This window comes from Oncorhynchus nerka, linkage group LG20 (assembly GCF_034236695.1).
Source record: "Oncorhynchus nerka isolate Pitt River linkage group LG20, Oner_Uvic_2.0, whole genome shotgun sequence".
Classification (NCBI taxonomy): domain Eukaryota; kingdom Metazoa; phylum Chordata; class Actinopteri; order Salmoniformes; family Salmonidae; genus Oncorhynchus; species Oncorhynchus nerka.
Genome location: NC_088415.1, coordinates 79077031 through 79093639, shown reverse-complemented (window position 1 = coordinate 79093639; position 16609 = coordinate 79077031). Strand labels below are relative to the sequence as shown.

At 42.7% G+C, this 16609-nt stretch overlaps 1 protein-coding gene across 1 annotated transcript in view; it reads left to right on the top strand.

Annotated features, from left to right (window-relative positions):
• Positions 1 to 8284: 8284 nt before the first annotated feature.
• The window catches only part of LOC115103174 (aspartyl/asparaginyl beta-hydroxylase-like), a 28164-nt gene continuing 19839 nt past the window's right edge, over positions 8285 to 16609 (top strand). The window contains exon 1 of the mRNA XM_065005814.1: positions 8285 to 8629. Coding sequence (XP_064861886.1) covers positions 8590 to 8629 — 40 coding nt within the window. The 5' untranslated portion in view covers positions 8285 to 8589. The remainder of the gene's footprint in view (positions 8630 to 16609) is intronic.

The following is a 16609-nucleotide window of genomic DNA, read 5'->3' as shown; positions in this document are numbered from 1 at the left end:
GCTATCCGTAAATTTAAAAAACAAGAAAAGGGTGCTGTCTAGTTTGCTTAATATAAAGAAGTTGAAATGATTTATACTTTTTACTTTTGATACTTAAGTATATTTAAAACCAAATACTTTTAGACTTTTACTCAAGTACTATTTTACTGGGTGACTTTTACTTGAATTATTTTCTGTTAAAGTATCTTTACTCAAGTATGACAATTGAGTACTTTTTCCACCACTGCTTATTCTTACCAATTACATTTTAACTTCCAGGTTTTCTGAATTTCAGTCTATGCCCTCTGCTCTAATCGAAAGAAATGCATAGAAGTGGGAGGGAAAGCAACGCATCAGTCTATTACCATGTATTTATCTAGTTCCTTCATGGAAATGGCCCTGTAGAGGGGAGTGCAACCGTTTCTCCTCCTATGGAATTCCCTTACTTCCCTGGTGAATGAGTATGGAGGACGAAGAACTTTCAGTGGGAAGAATTTGAGTGTCCACAGACAATGTTTTCCATGACATTTCATAAAATGACTAGGCTCAAAAGCATAGAAAAATAATCAGTCACAGAACAGTAGTTACTGGATATTTAACTGGTCTAGTGTTGCCATCTAGTGGGGAAAATATGAGTCCAAATGCTTATGAGTTAGTATCTCCACATCCTGAATTCTCTTCACTATGCCATAAAATATTTATGACTATCAATTCTCATTGTCAAATTACTCGTAAGTATGCCTACTATTAGACCTGACGCCATGAGTTGTACACAACTCCATAAACCCACTGTCAAGATAATATAATCTTTATTAAATTGACTATTTTACAGAACAAAATGATTATTAAAATTACCAATTTAATCCTCTGGAGGATAAAGAGAGATCTGTCTTGTTCTTGGCATTGAGGCCCAGACAGCCAGACGGACTAGAAGAGACGAATGTGACAGATTCACATACTATTAAGTTCACATACAGTACCAGTCAAAAGTTTGGATACATCTACTCATTCCAGGTTTTTTCTTTTTAAAAACAATTCTACACAGTAAGCAATGTAGAAGCACGGTGGCTAGGAAAAACTCCATGGAAAGGTAGGAACCAAGGAATAAACCTGGAGAGCAACCAGGCTCTGAGGGGTGGTCAGTCCTCTTCAGTAGGATCCTGTCAATGGAAATACTATGTTTCACAGACCCATTGACTTTCTTCACATTTTGTTACGTTACAGCCATATTGATTAATTGATTAAATCGTTTTTTCCCCTCATCAATCTACACAAAAATACCCTATGACAAAGCAAAACATATATAGTTTTGCTAAAAAAACATATTTAATTGAAATACCATATTTACAGAAGTATTCAGACCCATTACTCAGTACTTTCCTGAAGCACCTTTGGCAGCGATATATATATATATATATATATATATATTTTCACCTTTATTTAACCAGGTAGGCTAGTTGAGAACAAGTTCTCATTTACAACTGCGACCTGGCCAAGATAAAGCAAAGCAGTGTGACAAAAACAACAACACGAGTTACACATGGAATAAACAAACATACTATCAATAATACAATAGAAAAAGTCTATATACCGTGTGTGTAAATGAGGTAGGATAAGGGAGGTAAGGCAATGAATAGGCCAGAGTGTCAAAATAATAACAATATAGCAAATAAACACTGGAATGATAGATGTGCAGAAGATGAGTGTGCAAGTAGAGATATTGGGGTGCAAAGGAGCTAAATAAATAACAGTACGGGGATGAGGTAGTTGGATGGGCTATTTACAGATAGATGGGCTATGTACAGGTGCAATGATCTGTGAGCTGCTCTGATAGCTGGTGCTTGAAGTTAGTGAGGGAGATATGAGTCTCCAGCTTCAGTGATTTTTGCAATTTGTTCCAGTCATTGGCAGCAGAGAACTGGAAGGAAAGGTGGCCGAAGGAGGAATTGGCTTAGGGATGACCAGTGAAATATACCTGCTGGAGCGCGTGCCATGGGTGGGTGCTGCTATGGTGACCAGTGAGCTGAGATAAGGCGGGGCTTTACCTAGCAAAGACTTATAGATGACCTGGAGCCAGTGGGTTTGACGACGAATATTTTAGAAAGAGAGGGTCCAGATTGTCTAGCCCGGCTGATTTGTAGGTGTCCAGATTTTGCAGCTCTTTCAGAACATCAGCTATCTGGATTTGAGTGAAGGAGAAATGGGGGAGGCTTGGGCACGTTTCTGTGGGGTGTACAGGGCTGTTGACCGGGGTAGACCATGGTGCTTGCCTACGGAGCTGTGAGGGGAACAGCACCTCAGTACCTCCAGGCTCTGATCAGGCCCTACACCCAAACAAGGGCACTGCGTTCATCCACCTCTGGCCTGCTCGCCTCCCTACCACTGAGGAAGTACAGTTCCCGCTCAGCCCAGTCAAAACTGTTCGCTGCTCTGGCCCCCCAATGGTGGAACAAACTCCCTCACGACGCCAGGACAGCGGAGTCAATCACCACCTTCCGGAGACACCTGAAACCCCACCTCTTTAAGGAATACCTAGGATAGGATAAAGTAATCCTTCTCACCCCCCCCCCCTTAAAAGATTTAGATGCACTATTGTAAAGTGGCTGCTCTACTGGATGTCATAAGGTGAATGCACCTATTTGTAAGTCGCTCTGGATAAGAGCGTCTGCTAAATGACTTAAATGTAAATGTAAATATAGAGGTAGCCAGGTGGAAAGCATGGCCAGCCGTAGAAAATGCTTATTGAAATTCTCAATTATCGCGGATTTATCGGGGGTGACAGTGTTTCTAACCTCAGTGCAGTGGGCAGCTGGGAGGAGGTGCTCTTATTCTCCATGGACTTTACAGTGTCACAGAACGTTTTGGAGTTTGTGTTACAAGATGCAAATTTCTGTTTGATAACGCTAGCCTTTCCTTTCCTAACTGCCTGTGTAGATTGGTTCCTAACTTCCCTGAAAAGTTGCATATTGCGGGGGCTATTCGATGCTAATGCAGTACGCCACAGGATGTTTTGTGCTGGTCAAGGGCAGTCAGGTCTGGAGTGAACCAAGGGCTATATCTGTTCCTGTTTTTTATTTTTTATTGAATGGGGCATGTTTATTGAAGATGGTGAGGAAAGCACATTTAATGAATAACCAAGGCATCCTTTACTGATGGAATGAGGTCAATATCCTTCCAGGATACCCGGGCAGGCTCGCTAAAGTCTTTTAGGGAGCGTTTGACAGAGATGAGGGGTGGTCGTTTGACCGCAGACCCATTTCAGGTGCAGGCAATGAGGCAGTGATCGCTGAGATCCTGGTTGAACACAGCAGAGGTTTATTTGGAGGGCAGGTTGGTTAGGATGATATCTATGAGGGTGCCCATGTTTACGGATTTGGGGTTGTACCTGGTAGGTTCCATGATAATTTGTGTGAGATTGAGGGCATCAAGCTTAGATTGTAGGATGGCCAGGGTGTTAAGCATGTCCCAGTTTAGGTCACCTAACAGCACGAGCTCTGAAGATAGATGGGGGGCAAAGCATCCCCAAACCATCACACTACCACCACCATGCTTGACCGTTGGTATAAGGTTCTTACTGTGAAATGCAGTATTTGGTTTTCGCCAGGCATAATGGGACCCACGTCTTTAAAACAGTTACACTTTTGATTCATCCGTCCATAGAACATTCTTCCAGGAGTCTTGATGATCATTCAGGTGCTTCCAGGTTATTTTCTGGCAAACTTGAATCAACTTTTTGGATGAGATGGGTCCCATTATGTCTGACAAAAACCAAACACTGCCTTTCACAGTAAGAACTTCATACCAACGGTCAAGCATGGTGGTGGCAGTGTGATGGTTTGGGGATGCTTTGCTGCCTCAGGACCCGGAGGACTTGCCTTAATAGAAGGAACCATGAATTCTGCTCTGTATCAGAGAATTCTACAGGAGAATGTCAGGTCATCCGTCTGTGAGCTGAAGCGCAGCTGGGTCATGCAGTAAGACAATGATCCAAAACACACAATCAAGTCTACATGAAAATGGTTAAAAAGCAACAAATATTAAGTTTTAGAATGGTCGATTCAAAGTCCAGACCTAATCCCAATTGAAATGTTGTGACAGGACTTGAAACGAGCAGTTCATGCTTGAAAACCCACAAATGTCCCTGAGTTAAAGCAGTTCTGCATTCCTCCACAACGATTTGAGAGACTGATCAACAACTACAGGAAGCATTTGGTTGCAGTCATTGCATGTGAAGGTGCCACAACAACCAGTTATTGAGTGTAATGGTGCAATTACTTTTTCACACGGGGGAACTGGTTGTTGCATAACTTTGTTCATTAAATAAATAAAATAAGTATATACAGTTGAAGTTGGAAGTTTACATACACTTTAGCCAAATACATTTAAACTCAGTTTTTCACAATTCTTGAGTAAAAATTCCCTGTCTTAGGTCTGTTAAAATCACCACTTTGTTTTAAGAATGTGAAATGTCAGAATAATAGTAGAGAGAATGATTTATTTCAGCTTTTATTCTTTCATCACATTCCCAGTGGTATTTAGGAGCATTGCCTTTAAATTGTTTAATTTGGGTCAAACATTTTGGGTAGCCTTCAACAAGCTGCCCACAATAAGTTGGGTGAATTTTGGCGCATTCCTCCTGACAGAGCTGGTGTAACTGAGTCAGGTTTGTAAGGCCTCCTTGCTCGCACATGCTTTTTCAGTTCTGTCCACAAATGTTCTATAGGATCGAGGTCAGAGCTTTGTGATGGCCACTCCAATACCTTGACTTTGTTGTCCTTAAGCCATGTTTCCACAACTTTTGAAGTATGCTTGGGGTCATTGTCCATTTGGAAGACCCATTTGCGACCAAGCTTTAACTTAACTGATATCTTGAGATGTTGCTTCAATATATCCACATAATTGTCCATCCTCATGATGCCATCTATTTTGTGAAGTGCACCAGTCCCTCCTACAGCAAAGCACCCCCACAACATGATGCTGCCACCCCCGTGCTTCACGGGTGGGATGGTGTTCTTCGGCTTGCAAAGATCCCCCTTTTTCCTCCAAACATAACGATGGTCATTATGGCCAAACAGTTCTATTTTTGTTGTGCAGTTGCAAACCGTAGTCTGGCTTTTTTTATGGCGGTTTTGGAGCAGTTGCTTCCTTGCTGAGCGGCCTTTCAGGTGATGTCGATATACAACTCGTTTTACTGTGGATATAGATCATTTTGAACCTGTTTCCTCCAGCATCTTCACAAGGTCCGTTGCTGTTGTTCTGGGATGGATTTTCACTTTTCGCAACAAAGTACGTCATCTCTAGGAGACGAGACACCTCCAATTGACTCAAATTATGTCAATTAGCCTATCAGAAGCTTCTAAAGCCATGACATCATTTTCTGGAATTTTCCAAGCTGTTTTAAGGCACAGTTATCTTAGTGTATGTAAACTTATGACCCACTGGAATTGTGATAGAGTGAATTATAAGTGAAATAATCTGTCTGTAAACAATTGTTGGAAAAATGACTTGTGTCATGCACCAAGTAGATGTCCTAACCGACTTGCCAAAACTATAGTTTGTTAACAAGAAATTTGTGGAATGGTTGAAAAACGAGATTTTAAGGAGCCCAAACTAAGTGTATGTAAACTTCCAACTTCAACTCTATATGTTTTTGTTATTTGTAAAGGTTCCCTTTATCTAATATTAGGTTTTGGTACAACATCTGATAACATTCAATATAGAAAATATGCAAAAATGTAAAAGGGGCAAATACCTTTTCACTGCACTTTTTCAAGTACTTTACACAACTGAATATAATGTAGCAAGTAATTACACATACATAAGATATTACTATATATACACAGTACCAGTCAAAAGTTTGGACACACCTGCTCATTCAAGGGTTTTTCTTAATTTGTATTATTTTCTATATTTTAGAATAATAGTGAAGACATAAACTATGAAATAACACATATGGAATAATGTAGTAACCAAACAAGTGTTAAACAAATCTAAATATATTTTAGATTCTTCAAAGTAACCACTCTTTGCCTTGATGACAGCTTTGCACACTCTTGGCATTCTCTCTCACTCTGCTGTCCAACTCATCCCAAACCATCTCAATTGGATGGAGGCCAGTTCATCTGATTCAGCACTCCATCACTCTCCTTCTTGGCCAAATAGCCCTTACATAGCCTGGAGGTGTGTTGGGTCGTTGTCCTGTTGAAAAACAAATGACAGTCCCACTAAGCGCAAACCAGATGGGATGGCGAATCGCTGCAGAATGCTGTGGTTGCCATGCTGGTTAAGTGTGCCTTGAATTCTAAATAAATCACTGACAGTGTCACCAGCAAAGCACCCCCACACCATCAGACCTCCTCAATGCTTCACTGTGGGAACCACACATGCGGAGATCATACGTTCACCTACTCTGTGTCTCACAAAGACACGGCAGTTGGAACCAAAAATCTCAAATTTGGACTCATCAGACCAAAGGACAGATTTCTTGGCCCAAGCAAGTCTCTTCTTATTATTGGTGTCCTGTAGTAGTGGTTTCTTTGCATAAATTTGGCCATGAAGTCCTGATTCACAGTCTCCTCTGAACAGTTTTGATGTTGAGATGTGTCTGTTACTTGAACTCTGTGAAACATTTATTTGGGCTGCAATCAGAGGTGCAGTTAACTCTAATGAATTTATCCTCTACAGCAGAGGTAACTCTGGGTCTTCCTTTCCTGTGGAGGTCCTCATTAGAGGCAGTTTCATCATAGTGCTTGATGGTTTTTGCGACTGCACTTGGAGAAAATTTCAAATTTCTTGAAATACTCCAGATTGACCGACCTTCATGTCTTAAAGTAATGATGGAGTGTTGTTTCTTTTTGCTTATTTGAGCTGTTTTTGCCATAATATGGGCTTTGTCTTTTGCCAAATAGGGCTGTCTTCTGTATACCACCTCTACCTTGTCACAACACAACTGATTGGCTCAAACACATTAAGAAGGAAAGAAATTCCACTAAATAACTTTTAACAAGGCACACCATTTAATTTAAATGCATTCCAGGTGACTACCTCATGAAGCTGGTTGAGAGGATGCTAAGAGTGTGCAAAGCTGTCATCGAAGCAAAAGGTGGTTACTTTGAAGAATCTGAAATATAACATATATTTTGATTTGTTCAACACTTTCTTGGTTAGTACATGATTCCATTTGTGTTATTTCATGGTTTTGATGTCTTCACTATTATTCTACAATGTGGGGAAAAAATAAAATAAACACAAACCCTGGAATGAGTAGGTGTGTCCAAACCTTTGACTGGTACTGTAAATATATATACACACACACACATTTTTTCTACTTCAATCAACAATTGTCCAGTTGTGCGGTTGTATTCCGGCAAAGCATGTCTAGAATTCTCTGCCTGCCACGAACCCATTTAAGGATGATTTGGACTTCTGCATGACTGGGCACGTGAGCGCAGGTTTAGCACAAGTGTACGTCACATAATTTAATATTCAACTGGAAAGTAATTATTTGTATACTGCCGCATACTTGCAGTGCATGAAGGGAGTACTTGACTTTGATAATTATAGATATCCGTTTCAGAAGAATTAGAGCAGAATCAGCATTGTGCTGACACTGGATGTAAGTGTGCAAACACCAATGAGCTCATGGAAGCTACTAGGCTATGCAATTAATTGGGCTTGTTCGAAATTGCAGCCGACCGTGCAGGCAACTGCCGACTGGTTGATCTACAAAAAACGTTGCATCAATAATAAATACTCATTATTATTTGTAGATCAGTCAGTCACAATTTACCCATGACACATTACGGTGTTGATCCTCTCGAACACGGCCATTCTCTACACACGGTCTCTCGTCTTGTTTGTGATAACTCACTTTTAGTAGGCCTTTCTATCAAATGCACAGCTAACATGCGCCATTAATCAAATTCCGTCACAAGGCAACGTGGCTTTAAGCGACATATTTGTTCAAAACGGTTTACAACTGCACTATGACTCCGTGATTACATAGGTTACGTAATAAATAGCTATTATAGTACTGTGAAGAACACCGTCTGGTCTCGCGATGGATTTATATTCTATCTTGCCACGTTCCAGTACAGAAAAAAAAACGGGCATGAACGAAGGCTTTCTCTAGAAGGGATACAACTTTTGTCAAAATTGACTTTATGTATCAGGTTTACGACAATTTACGCAGCAGATTATGATAATTAACGTATCAGGTCCGGAGAATTAGGTCATGGTTAGGAAAATAGTTAAGGTTAGGGTTAGCGAAAACCTCCTTTTGAGGTCAAATTCGGGAAAAACTGTATCCCATCTAGACATGACCATTGACGAGGTGGTTCTAACCTGCGGGTATCCACACGATTGAATAAGACAACATCCTCTGAAAGCGAATTGGACGACATTTTCCCTTTCTCCGCCCATCTTGTCTTCGTAAAACCCTCACTGGCTGAGGGCGCAGTCACTCAAAAGTCGACGGGGTTGCTATTATGGGCTTCGGTTTATGAGGGCAGAGAGATTTGATTTCTACTGGGCCACCTTTATTGCAAGAAATTGACAGTGACGCTCGCTAATTTTGAATTTCCACTTGAATTCAAGCAACTTCGAATAGCCATGGTCACGAAGAAAAACCCACGAGGACAGAAACTGAAAGGTTCGTAATTTCAATTTCAGTAATGGCAGTGGCGCATGCAACCAACCTTCACTTGGCTACAGAAGGCCTTAGAAAGTTAATCGGCCGGCAAGATTTATCTTTTCATTTAGGCAATGCAAGTTAGCCTACAATACTATAGACTCATAACTGGACAAGATGTAGCACAACGTCCACAATATACCCCAAAAGTTCCCAAACAATTGTGTCCCTTTTTATGGAGTCACCACCAACTATACATTTGTCGAGTTATAGTAAACATCACAAGTGTCTTTGTATCCAGATGATAGGCGCTTTGCCTCTCTGCTACATTGTATAACGGACGAGGCATTCGTTCGATTTGAAGCAGTGTTGCAATTCGTCAGGTTGCAGAGAAGCATAGCTTGAGAGGGTATCAGGTCAATTTTTTATTAAAATTGAGTGGTTCGTGCACTAATGAGGACTTTGAGTCCTATCATTCCCAATTGTGCCGTTGTACGCAGCAAGGCCAATTAAATATATCCCTCGTAGACTACCAACAGAAACTACATCAGTAGACGAGGGTATCGTCCCCTTTTTTCGTTTTCGGTCATTTCTCCAAGTGTTCACGTGTCAATAATGGAAGAACGTGGGAGGGGTTACACGTGGCTTTTATCGTCGTCGCGGTTTCAAACCAGGACCCCTATGGAGACGTTTTAATAATATGGCGCCGTTCCCCAAGTTATCCAGATAATAAGTTACAATGGCGTGGTCTGAGCTCCATACTTTAAACGTTAACTAGTGGTTTAAGGGCAGCCTGACTGCAAGGGGGCGCGGGCTTTACATGTAGCCTACGAGTCATGCTAAATGTATGTCCCCTTTGCAAAACTCCAGTTGCATTGTGACACGTGGCCGTAGAAAAGTGTACCCGAAATGTGTGTTGGCATATGACGTAGTCGTAGAATGTGTTGCACATAGTAAAATATTGGCATAATCTCATAACATCAGTTTCGGTGCCCTTCCTACAATAGGCTAGGCTACTTCTAGAAATGTATTTCTAAATCCAATGACTTCATTCATCCGATACAGAACGCCTGATGTCCACTGTTTTGCACTCTTTAAATAAATATGATAAGTAATGAAAAGTAATCAAAAAATGAATTACAAACGTTATATCAATTTAGTGGTTGCAAATGAGTTGAAGATGGGTCAACACACGTCGTATGTCCAGTGATAAAGGTAGAATGATGTTTGTTTTTTTACTTTGGAACATTATGTACAGTTATCAGACTATTTCACAAGACAGCCGCCTCCTCCTTCATGTATGTTGACCGTTGATCAGGAAGTTGCAGAAAGAAATCTAGTGTAATATGTCGAGGTGACATAATTTACTATTCTACACGACCGAGAAGCATCTGTCATACATTTATGAGTTAACATTGGTTACGTCGCACCGCCCTGAACAGGCCTCCTACTCACTGCCCAACGTCTGACTATGAACTGCCTGCCTATAGCTATAGGGATGTGACTTATTGATACATGAAAGTGAAAGCTGTTTTCGATTCTGCATTTAATGATTATGAAATAAGCAGGTAAAAGTATATGCCAAGTCAAATGCTGTTCTTTATGACCAATCTAAAAATGTATGTAACCAAATATTTTCAAATGTTTTCTTTTGAATGTGCGTTCTTTCACCAAATTGTTTGTTTAGAGGTTTGATTGACAATGATATTCTACAATGGTTTTCTATGGACATTTTATTATGTATTATCAAATTGATATTTATAAAAAATGAAATTGCCCCATCCCAGGCTTCCTCATCTCTCAGATGCTTGGTTTAATTGGACGAAGGCCAAAGAACTGGTAAAGGCAACAACTGCTTGCCCTGACCTGTGTGAACATGTTTTTTCTTTGCAGTGTATTTACCCCAAACTAAATGCTATTCTTGAGGAATAATCTTGCATGTGTGGTGTGAGCTTGTTTGTATGGGATGTTTTGTTTTAGCTTACTTGTACAAGAGTGGCAGGATTGGAAAATGTTGTATAAACTTTTCACATGCTCTTCAGCAATGCTGAAGTTGTTTGTTTTTGCCCTCACTGATGCTTGAGTTAATTTTACTGCTATTGAATTGATAACACAGAAGTATCAATATTTGGATTATAGTTAATCTGCCCATTTTATTGCTAAGAGTCCTGCGTACAGTATGTAGGCCTGCTGCATCTCAGAGCCTGGACACGGTTTTATTGCTAAGAGTCCTGCGTACAGTATGTAGGCCTGCTGCATCTCAGAGCCTGGACACGGTTTTATTGCTAAGAGTCCTGCGTACAGTATGTAGGCCTGCTGCATCTCAGAGCCTGGACACGGTTTTATTGCTAGAGTCCTGCGTACAGTATGTAGGCCTGCTGCATCTCAGAGCCTGGACACGGTTTTATTGCTAGAGTCCTGCGTACAGTATGTAGGCCTGCTGCATCTCAGAGCCTGGACACGGTTTTATTGCTAAGAGTCCTGCGTACAGTATGTAGGCCTGCTGCATCTCAGAGCCTGGACACGGTTTTATTGCTAGAGTCCTGCGTACAGTATGTAGGCCTGCTGCATCTCAGAGCCTGGACACGGTTTTATTGCTAGAGTCCTGCGTACAGTATGTCAGAGCCTGCTGCATCTCAGAGCCTGGACACGGTTTTATTGCTAGAGTCCTGCGTACAGTATGTAGGCCTGCTGCATCTCAGAGCCTGGACACGGTTTTATTGCTAAGAGTCCTGCGTACAGTATGTAGGCCTGCTGCATCTCAGAGCCTGGACACGGTTTTATTGCTAAGAGTCCTGCGTACAGTATGTAGGCCTGCTGCATCTCAGAGCCTGGACACGGTTTTATTGCTAGAGTCCTGCGTACAGTATGTAGGCCTGCTGCATCTCAGAGCCTGGACACGGTTTTATTGCTAGAGTCCTGCGTACAGTATGTAGGCCTGCTGCATCTCAGAGCCTGGACACGGTTTTATTGCTAGAGTCCTGCGTACAGTATGTAGGCCTGCTGCATCTCAGAGCCTGGACACGGTTTTATTGCTAAGAGTCCTGCGTACAGTATGTAGGCCTGCTGCATCTCAGAGCCTGGACACGGTTTTATTGCTAAGAGTCCTGCGTACAGTATGTAGGCCTGCTGCATCTCAGAGCCTGGACACGGTTTTATTGCTAGAGTCCTGCGTACAGTATGTAGGCCTGCTGCATCTCAGAGCCTGGACACGGTTTTATTGCTAAGAGTCCTGCGTACAGTATGTAGGCCTGCTGCATCTCAGAGCCTGGACACGGTTTTATTGCTAGAGTCCTGCGTACAGTATGTAGGCCTGCTGCATCTCAGAGCCTGGACACGGTTTTATTGCTAGAGTCCTGCGTACAGTATGTAGGCCTGCTGCATCTCAGAGCCTGGACACGGTTTTATTGCTAGAGTCCTGCGTACAGTATGTAGGCCTGCTGCATCTCAGAGCCTGGACACGGTTTTATTGCTAAGAGTCCTGCGTACAGTATGTAGGCCTGCTGCATCTCAGAGCCTGGACACGGTTTTATTGCTAAGAGTCCTGCGTACAGTATGTAGGCCTGCTGCATCTCAGAGCCTGGACACGGTTTTATTGCTAGAGTCCTGCGTACAGTATGTAGGCCTGCTGCATCTCAGAGCCTGGACACGGTTTTATTGCTAAGAGTCCTGCATCTCAGAGCCTGGACAGTTTTATGTAGGCCTGCTGCATCTCAGAGCCTGGACACGGTTTTATTGCTAGAGTCCTGCGTACAGTATGTAGGCCTGCTGCATCTCAGAGCCTGGACACGGTTTTATTGCTAGAGTCCTGCGTACAGTATGTAGGCCTGCTGCATCTCAGAGCCTGGACACGGTTTTATTGCTAAGAGTCCTGCGTACAGTATGTAGGCCTGCTGCATCTCAGAGCCTGGACACGGTTTTATTGCTAAGAGTCCTGCGTACAGTATGTAGGCCTGCTGCATCTCAGAGCCTGGACACGGTTTTATTGCTAAGAGTCCTGCGTACAGTATGTAGGCCTGCTGCATCTCAGAGCCTGGACACGGTTTTATTGCTAGAGTCCTGCGTACAGTATGTAGGCCTGCTGCATCTCAGAGCCTGGACACGGTTTTATTGCTAGAGTCCTGCGCCTGGACACGGTTTTAGTATGTATGTAGGCCTGCTGCATCTCAGAGCCTGGACACGGTTTTATTGCTAGAGTCCTGCGTACAGTATGTAGGCCTGCTGCATCTCAGAGCCTGGACACGGTTTTATTGCTAGAGTCCTGCGTACAGTATGTAGGCCTGCTGCATCTCAGAGCCTGGACACGGTTTTATTGCTAAGAGTCCTGCGTACAGTATGTAGGCCTGCTGCATCTCAGAGCCTGGACACGGTTTTATTGCTAGAGTCCTGCGTACAGTATGTAGGCCTGCTGCATCTCAGAGCCTGGACACGGTTTTATTGCTAGAGTCCTGCGTACAGTATGTAGGCCTGCTGCATCTCAGAGCCTGGACACGGTTTTATTGCTAGAGTCCTGCGTACAGTATGTAGGCCTGCTGCATCTCAGAGCCTGGACACGGTTTTATTGCTAAGAGTCCTGCGTACAGTATGTAGGCCTGCTGCATCTCAGAGCCTGGACACGGTTTTATTGCTAGAGTCCTGCGTACAGTATGTAGGCCTGCTGCATCTCAGAGCCTGGACACGGTTTTATTGCTAGAGTCCTGCGTACAGTATGTAGGCCTGCTGCATCTCAGAGCCTGGACACGGTTTTATTGCTAAGAGTCCTGCGTACAGTATGTAGGCCTGCTGCATCTCAGAGCCTGGACACGGTTTTATTGCTAAGAGTCCTGCGTACAGTATGTAGGCCTGCTGCATCTCAGAGCCTGGACACGGTTTTATTGCTAGAGTCCTGCGTACAGTATGTAGGCCTGCTGCATCTCAGAGCCTGGACACGGTTTTATTGCTAAGAGTCCTGCGTACAGTATGTAGGCCTGCTGCATCTCAGAGCCTGGACACGGTTTTATTGCTAGAGTCCTGCGTACAGTATGTAGGCCTGCTGCATCTCAGAGCCTGGACACGGTTTTATTGCTAGAGTCCTGCGTACAGTATGTAGGCCTGCTGCATCTCAGAGCCTGGACACGGTTTTATTGCTAGAGTCCTGCGTACAGTATGTAGGCCTGCTGCATCTCAGAGCCTGGACACGGTTTTATTGCTAGAGTCCTGCGTACAGTATGTAGGCCTGCTGCATCTCAGAGCCTGGACACGGTTTTATTGCTAAGAGTCCTGCGTACAGTATGTAGGCCTGCTGCATCTCAGAGCCTGGACACGGTTTGTTCAGTTTGAACTATGGTTATGCATTTCGGGGTTCTACAACTATTGAAGGAGAGACTAGCTAGTCTTTATGAAGAGTCAGTAATATGGTTTTGAGATGATTTTAGCTATTTGCCTTTAAAAAGATTCATTTTTAGTGTTGTCACGATACTAGAATTTTGACCTTGATACCAAGTTTAATATTTCGACAGTAGCGGTGCGTGGATGAAGTCACGGAGGATGCCAGGTCAGGAAGAAAAGCCATATTACAACCTATGTGATGTGGTAATAGCGTTGTTTATAACCTGTTAGTTAATATCCCGTACCACCGTGAGATAGATAGATACACACACACAGTGCATTTGGAACGTATTCCGACCCCTTGACTTTTGGAATGCATCATTTTTTACTCAGTCTACACACAATACCCAATAATGACAAAGCACAAACAGTTATTTTTTTTGCGCATTTATTTAAAATAAAACAGAAATATCACATTTACATAAGTATTCCAACCCTTTACTCAGTACTTTGTTGAAGCACCTTTGGCAGCGATTACAGCCTCGAGTGTTCTTGGGTATGACGCTACAAGCTTGGCAAACCTGTATTTGGGGAGTTTCTCCTATTCTTCTCTGCAGATCCTCTCAAGTTGGATGGGGAGTGCCGCTGCACAGCTATTTTCAGGTTTCTACAGAGATGTTCGATCAGGTTCAAATCTGGGCTCTGGCTGGGCCACTCAAGGACATTGAGACTTGTCGTAAAGCCATTCCTGTGTTGTCTTGGCTGTGTGCTTAGGGTCGTTGTTCTGTTGGAAGGTGAACCTTCGCCCCAGTCTGACAAAAACCAAACACTGCCTTTCACAGTAAGAACCTCATACCAACGGTCAAGCATGGTAATTGGTAGTGTGATGGTTTGGGGTCCAGCATGGTGATGGTTTGGGGATGCTTTGCTGCCTCAGGACCTGGATGACTTCCATTAACAGGAGGAACCATGAATTCTGCTCTGTATCAGAGAATTCTACAGGAGAATGTCAGGTCATCCGTCTGTGAGCTGAAGCGCAGCTGGGTCATGCAGTAAGACAATGATCCAAAACACACAATCAAGTCTACATGAAAATGGTTAAAAAGCAACAAATATTAAGTTTTAGAATGGTCGATTCAAAGTCCAGACCTAATCCCAATTGAAATGTTGTGACGGGACTTGAAACGTGCAGTTCATACTTGAAAACCCACAAATGTCCCTGAGTTAAAGCAGTTCTGCATTCCTCCACAACGATTTGAGAGACTGATCAACAACTACAGGAAGCATTTTCACACGGGGGAACTGGGTGTTGCATAACTTTGTTAATTAAATAAATAAAATAAGTATATATATTTTTGGGTTATTTGTAAAAGTAACCTCAAATGAATGCAACCCGGATATAGATGGTCCATGAATCGGTGTATGTGAACGTGAGTAGATTACGTTTAAAACAAGATCTGACATCTTGGACACGGTCTCTAGTTCTTATTATACCTAGGCGTTAGCAAGCACAGACAAATGTGAAGTGTTTCACATGACTTTTGGGTTGTAATCATATTTAAAATGCTCACATGAATTTCATACTAAAGATATTTTCATGACAATGTCACTCAAAAATCATTTGAATTCAGTTGCTAGTAGAATAACGTTACAATGCAAATGTCATGTGTGAAATCGTTTTTTTTTTTATGTTGTTTTGGAACTCAACCTCCCTTGCACTGCACTGCTTTGTAACATATTTTGCTTAGTTGTTTTGGTGGGCTGGCCCTCATCTGCTCGCTAAGCAAAGTATTTATATAATTAGCTTCTGAAGCCAGAAGTTTGGCTTGCTTCTCAAAAGTGGCTAGCACGCGCTGTCAGCATCATGCGCAAGAAGCCTGGATAGCTTACTACTGCCCCCATGAGAAGACAAGTAGCCTGGCTATCTTACTACTGCCCCCTTGAGAAGACAAGTAGCCTGGCTATCTTACTACTGCTCCCATGAGAAGACAAGTAGCCTGGCTATCTTACTGCTGCCCCCTTGAGAAGACAAGTAGCCTGGCTATCTTACTACTGCCCCCATGAGAAGACAAGTAGCCTGGCTATCTTACTGCTGCCCCCTTGAGAAGACAAGTAGCCTGGCTAGCTTACTACTGCCCCCTTGAGAAGACAAGTAGCCTGGCTAGCTTACTACTGCCCCCTTGAGAAGACATGTAGCCTGGCTAGCTTACTACTGCCCCTTGAGAAGACAAGTAGCCTGGCTAGCTTACTACTGCCCCCTTGAGAAGACAAGTAGCCTGGCTAGCTTACTACTGCCCCCATGAGATGACAAGTAGCCTGGCTAGCTTACTACTGCCCCCATGAGATGACAAGTAGCCTGGCTAGCTTACTACTGCCCCCATGAGAAGATTCAGACAAATTACTAGACAGATTCCATCCTCTCAATCTGTATTCCGTATATGACGAGACAAATTTGACAGACGTACTGAAAGTTTTAAATATTTCTAGTACTTAACCGTTTTTTTGTGTTCTAGTGTCGAAAAAGTACAGACGTTTCGGGTATACCGTGCAACACTATTAATTTTAGATTTCAACTAAGCACCATTGTTAGGCTAATTTCCTGATGTTCCCACATAGCATTATATAGGCTATCACAATGCTGTTACGTTACTGGTAATGTGAGTAGTATCACTAAAGGTCACTTTGGTTATACAT